Source organism: Rhinopithecus bieti, unplaced genomic scaffold, assembly GCF_001698545.2.
Source record: "Rhinopithecus bieti isolate Rb0 unplaced genomic scaffold, ASM169854v2 scaffold_17010, whole genome shotgun sequence".
Lineage (NCBI taxonomy): Eukaryota > Metazoa > Chordata > Mammalia > Primates > Cercopithecidae > Rhinopithecus > Rhinopithecus bieti.
Window position 1 is genome coordinate 883,588 of NW_016808932.1, and position 6,288 is coordinate 889,875.

At 42.2% G+C, this 6,288-nt stretch overlaps 1 protein-coding gene across 4 annotated transcripts in view; it reads left to right on the top strand.

Moving 5' to 3' along the window:
- Positions 1-6,288, top strand: part of TAOK3 (TAO kinase 3) — a 249,497-nt gene that overhangs the window by 184,652 nt on the left and 58,557 nt on the right. For all 4 annotated transcript variants that reach the window (XM_017887864.1, XM_017887867.1, XM_017887865.1 and 1 more), the window contains one exon: positions 5,034-5,201. In XM_017887864.1, coding sequence (XP_017743353.1) covers positions 5,034-5,201 — 168 coding nt within the window. The remainder of the gene's footprint in view (positions 1-5,033; positions 5,202-6,288) is intronic.

Genomic DNA, 6,288 nt, shown 5'->3' on the forward strand with positions numbered 1-6,288 from the left:
TTTTTTTTTTTTTTTTTTTTTTTGCATTTTTCTGTGTTATTTTAATGTGGAAAGTAAACATATTTTTGAGAACAATAAAATCGTCCTTTTAAAAGAGTCTGAGGACATTCCAGTTGTAGGGGTTTGGAGAACAGTGGGCTTTTAAAAACAATGAGGAGGCCGGGTGCAGTGGCTCACGTCTGTAATCCCAGCACTTTTGGAGGCCAAGGGGGGCAGATCACAAGGTCAGGAGATTGAGACCATCTTGGCCAACATGGTGAAACCTCGTCTCTACTAAAATATGAAAAATTAGCTGGGCATGGTGGCGCATGCCTGTAATCCCAGCTACTTGGGAGGCTGAGGCGGGGGAATCGCTTGAATCCAGGAGGTGGAGGTTGCGGTGAGCTGAGATCATGCCACTGCACTCCAGCCTGGCGACAGAGCAAGACTCTGTCTCAAAAAATAAAAATTAAAAAAAAAAATTGAGGAGATGAGATTGCAGGCAGAGAGAACATAGAGATGTGAAGGCAAAGGCCTAGAGGTGTGAAAGGTATGCACGGGTTTAGAACTACCTGGAATGTACTATTGTATAGGAAGGAGGAGTAGCAATGGCTAGATTTAAACCTAAAAATACACGCAGGAACCTGGTTATAAAAGGCTACACTTTATCTAAGGGACAGTGAGATATTAAGATGTAGAGTGTATCTGTTTGTAAAAGGCTTAAACAGGTAAGAGTTTATCTCATGTAATAGGAAGTCCAGGACGTTGGAAAAGGAAGTGGAGTAAGCAGTCCAAAGCTGTAAGCAGCTCAACAATGTCATCATCGACCCAAGCTCTTTCTTTCTACTTCACCATGCTTAGCATGTACCTTTTATTGTCTTTGTTATAAAATGGCTGCTACATTGCCAGGACTCAAGTTTTAATTCCAGGCAGGAAGAAGGAGAGAGAACAAAGAGTAAAACACCTTCTCCTTATGTGTCTTGCCTTTTTATTCTAGAAAATAAAACCTTCCTCAAGAACATCTGCCTACCTCTCACTGGCCAGAACATAGTCACTTTGTAATCTGTAACCACAAAGGAGGCTTGGGTTCAGTTCCTTTACTTTCTCATGTTTAAAGTAAGGCAAAAAAAAAAAAAGAGAGATTCGGGCTGAAAGCTGTGGCTCATGCCTGTAATACCAGCACTTTGGGAGACCGAGGTGGGCGGATCACCTAAGGTCAGGAGTTTGAGACCAGCCTGGCCAACACAGTGAAACCCCATCTCTACTAAAAATACAAAAAGTAGCCAGGCGTAGTGGCGCACGCCTGTAATCCCAGCTACTGGGGAGGCTGAGGCACAAGAATCGCTTGAACCTGGGAGGCGGAGGTTGCAGTGAACTGAGATTGCCCCACTGCCCTCTAGCCTGGGTGATAGAGTGAGACTTTGTCTCAGATTAAAAAAAAAGAGGTTGGAATGGGGGATTAGTGGCATGTGGTATCTGTTGCAATGAATGATCATACCTGTATTTTAGAAAGATAATTATGGTAGCAGGACACCAGAAAATCACCACCACCACCCACACCCCCTGCAAAAAAAAAGTTTTAAAGCCTGAGTTGCAACTGTAGCTCTTCCACTAATTAGCTGTGGAAATCACCTAACTTCTCAGGGCCCAAATTTCCTCACTTGAAAAAGAAAAATTTTCTTTTCTCTTTTTTTTTTTTTTGAGACAGAGTCTTTCTGTGTCACCCAGGCTCAATTGATTCTCATGACTCAGCCTCCCGAGTACCTGGGACTATAGGCGAGCACCACCACACCTGGATAATTTTGGTATTTTTTATTTTTATTTATTATTTATTTATTTATTTTGAAACAGAGTCTCTATCACCTAGGCTGGAGTGCAGTGGCATGATCTAGGCTCACTTCAGCCTCCGCCTCCCAAGTTCAAGCAATTCTCCTGCCTCAGCCTCCTGAGTAGCTGGGACTACAGGCACGTGCCAACACGCCCTGGTAATTTTTGTATTTTTAGTAGAGATGGAGTTTCACCATGTTGGCCAGGCTGGTCTTGAACTCCTGACCTCATGTGATCCCCCTGCCTCAGCTTCCCCAAGTGCTGGAATTACAATTGTGAGCCACCATGCCCAGTCCCTAATTTTGGTGTTTTTAGTAGAGATGGGGTTTCGCCATGTTGGCCAGGCAGCTCTTGAACTCTTAGCCTCAGGTGATCTGCCTGCCTTGGCCTCCCAAAGTGCTGAGATCACAGGCATGAGCCACCATGCCCAGCCTTGAAACAGAAAATTTTCTAAGAGGCATTCCCATTAGAAAATTCTGTGACGTTAAGTCATAGCTTTAAAAGTTTACTAAAACCCTATTCGCTCTTTATAATTGTAAGCACTGGAGGAGTGAAACGAGGTTTCACTATGTTGCCCAGGCTGGTCTTAAACTCCTGAGCTCAAGTGATCCACCCGCCTCAGCCTCCCAAAGTGATGGGATTACAGGCGTGAGCCACCGCACCGCACCTTGGTCTATTCTTATTATAACTTGCCTCAATCCTCACCCCCATATGCATTATCCCTTGAAAAACAGACTTGTGAATATTTTATTTTCTATTTCTGTGGTCATATAGTGTATGCTTGAAAATATGCCAGCTGTTCAATTTATCCAGAGGTCAAAATTCTGGCAACTTCATTTCCCCAATAAGAAAAAGGGTCTCTGAGGAGTGAAAACAACTGCTCTAAAGTACATAAATTATTCTTGATACAAACGTCCCTCACTTTCAATATTATTAATGATTGTTACATAATCTGGTTTCCTAGTTTCTCAGCCCATAGCAGGTTAGACAGAGAATAACAGTGGAGAAGTAGGCCTGGCGTGGTGGCTCACGCCTATAATCTAGCACTTTGGGAGGCTGAGGCGGGTGGATTGCTGGAGATCAGGAGTTCAAGACCAGCCTGGCCAACATGGTGAAACCCTGTCTCTACTAAAAATACAAAATTAGCTGGGTGTGGTAGCGCGCATCTGTAATCCCAGCTACTCGGGAGGCTGAGGCAGGAGAATCGCTTGAACCCAGGACTTGGAGCTTGCAGTGAGCCGAGATCGCGCCACTGCACTCCAGCCTGGGCGACAGAGCGAGACTCCATTTCAAAAAAAAAAAAAAAAAATTTAAACAGATAGGCCGGGCGCGGTGGCTCACGCCTGTAATCCCAGTACTTTGGGAGGCTGAGGCGGTCGGATCACAAGGTCAGGAGATCGAGACCACGGTGAAACCCCGTCTGTACTAAACATACAAAAATTAGCCAGGCGTGGTGGTGCATGCCTGTAATCCCAGCTACTCGGGAGACTAAGTCAGGAGAATTGTTTGAACCCAGGAGGTGGAGGTTGCAGTGAGCCAAGATCGCACCACTGCACTCCAGCCTGGGCAACAGAGTGAGGCTCCATCTCAAAAGAAAAAAAAGAATAGACTATACTCTGCATTGCTTTGGCTTATTATATAGTTTCAGATTTAAAAGTTACAAGCCTACCTACTACTTTTTAAAGTTCCGGTGATTTTTTTATTACTTATATGATAAAGTAAACCTCAAGAATTCTCATATGAAAAGATATTCAACATTCACTAATCATTAGGGACATGGAAATGAAAACCACAATGAGCTGTCACCTCACACCTGTTAGAAAGGCTATTATCAAAAAAGATAAGCGATAACAAGTGGCAAGGGTGTAGAGAAAAGGGAATCCTTAATATGCTGTTGGTGGGAATGTAGATTGGGGTTGCCATTAAGGAAAACAGTATGGAGGTTCCTCCGAAACCCAAAAATCAGAATGTTATTCATTCCAGTAATCTCGCTGCTGGTTATACACCTGAAGAAAATGAAGTCAGCACCTCATAAATATATCTGTGCCCCCATGTTCATCACAGCATTTTTCACTATATCCAAAATAAGGAAACAGCCTATGTGTTCATCAGTGGATGAAAGGATAGAAGAAATTATGGTGCATGTGATATAGATATTTAAGACTCAATCATATATATGACTGAATAATATTATATTTATTACATATTTATTTATTTATAATATTTATTACATATATAGTCTTTAAAAAGAAAGTGGTCCTGCCATTTGCAGCAATACATGTAAACCCAGAAGACATTATTCTAAGTGAGATCAACCAGACACACAAAAAAATAGTGTACAATCTCACTTATATGAGGAAACTAAACAAAAGAATAAAACACAAAATTAAAGGTGGTTGAAAGAGATGGGGAATGGAAAGATGAAAGTCAAACGGTACAAAGTTTTAGTTACGTGGGATAAATAAGTGTAGAGATCCAGTGTACAGCATGAGGACCATAGTTGATAATACTGTATTATATCTGAGAAATTTGCTAAGACTAAAGATTTTCGGTACTTTCGCCACCAAAAAGTAACTGTATGAGATCACAGATATGTTAATTTGCTTAACTGTAAAAATCATTTCACTATTTGTATGTGTATCAAAACATCTTGCCATATACTTTAAATATAAACAATTTTTTTTTTTTTTTTTTTGGAGACCAAATCTTGCTCTGTCACCCAGGCTGGAGTGCAGTGGCGGGATGTGGGCTCACTGGAAGCTCCGCCCCTCCAGGTTTAAGCAGTTCTCTGCCTCAGCCTCCGGAGTAGCTGGGACTACAGGCACATGCCACCACACCTGGCTAATTTTTTGTATTTTTAGTAGAGATAGGGTTTCACTATCTTGGCCAGGCCGGTCTTGAACTCCTGACCTCGTGATCCACCCGCCTCGGCCTCCCAAAGCTCAGGGATCACAGGCATGAGCCACCATGCCTCGCAATGTGTACAATTTTTAAAAAGAATTCTCATATCCGCAAAACGGGGCTTAAGGAAGAAGAAAAAAAAGCATAGCTATCTCTTTATGAGATTTACAAGATACGAAACGGCACATGACATGAAAATCATATTTTGTTATTTCTGTAATATCCATAGAACTATTTTATGATTCTCTATTTCCTTTGATATCTGTACCTTGCACCTAAGGATGTTTCTTCATTATCAATTTATTTTTTTCTCCTCCCTCAATCAGCATGACTTTGTTCGACGAGACCGGCCAATACGTGTCCTCATTGACCTCATACAGCGGACAAAAGATGCTGTTCGTGAGCTAGATAACCTACAGTACCGAAAAATGAAAAAAATACTTTTCCAAGAGACACGAAATGGACCCTTGAATGAGTCACAGGAGGATGAGGAAGTAGGTTTAATTTATTTTAGCAGGTACTTTTAGAATGCCCACTATGTGAAAAAGTTCTAGACTGGGCACTCTGAAAAACTTTTGAGGATAAAAATTAATTGATGCTGTCTGCCTTAAGAGACATGAAGGGTTTTACAAGAGATGTTCATAAAATAACACTTATATAAGGCAAAGTATGAAAAGTGCTACAGAGGTGTTCCCCATTGCAGGGGTCCATCATGGGGAGAAAATAAGTCTGCTGGTGGGATTAGTGAAGGTTTCCTGGAGGACATAATGTGGGTGGTTTCTGACAAATGGGCATAGAATATTCTAGACTCAGAAAGGTGTGGTGCTTTAGGAAGATTATTCTGGCAACAGAGTGTAACATGGATTTGAATGGGCAACATCCTGGCTAATAGTCCATGCAAGAGGTAATGAGGGCAGTGTCAATGCGAATGGGGAAAGGGGAACACTTTTGAGAAGCATCGTAGAGGTAGATTTGATAATCCATGGCTTCCCATTGACAGTGACAGATGAGGAGAAGTTTAAGGTGACTCTGAGCATTTGAGCCTGGGTGGCTAGGAGCATGTCAATACCAAGAACAGAGAAAATGAACCAGGGAGAAAGAGTAGGTTTAGGATGATTTCAGTTTCGTGCCTTTTGAGTTTAAGGTCCTGGCATTATATACTCTTGCTGGTATACAGATAGAAGTTTTCAATTAGAGAATCCTTAATGACCTTAGTAAAAGCAGTTTTACAGGACTAGGTAGAATGAATAGTAGATTACTGGGGTTGTATAATTCATGGGATTTGATAAGGGGGAGACAGCAAAAAAAGTAATTATGTTAAGATTCCGAAATTGGGTTAAAAAGGAAAAGTAAGAGTGGGCAGCATGTAGAGAGGTCGATAAATATAAGACAGGCTTCTGGCCAGGCGCGGTGGCTCAAGCCTGTAATCCCAGCACTTTGGGAGGCCGAGACGGGCGGATCACAAGGTCAGGAGATCGAGACCATCCTGGCTAATACGGTGAAACCCCGTCTCTACTAAAGAATACAAAAAACTAGCCGGGCGACGAGGCGGGCGCCTGTAGTCCCAGCTACTTGGGAGGC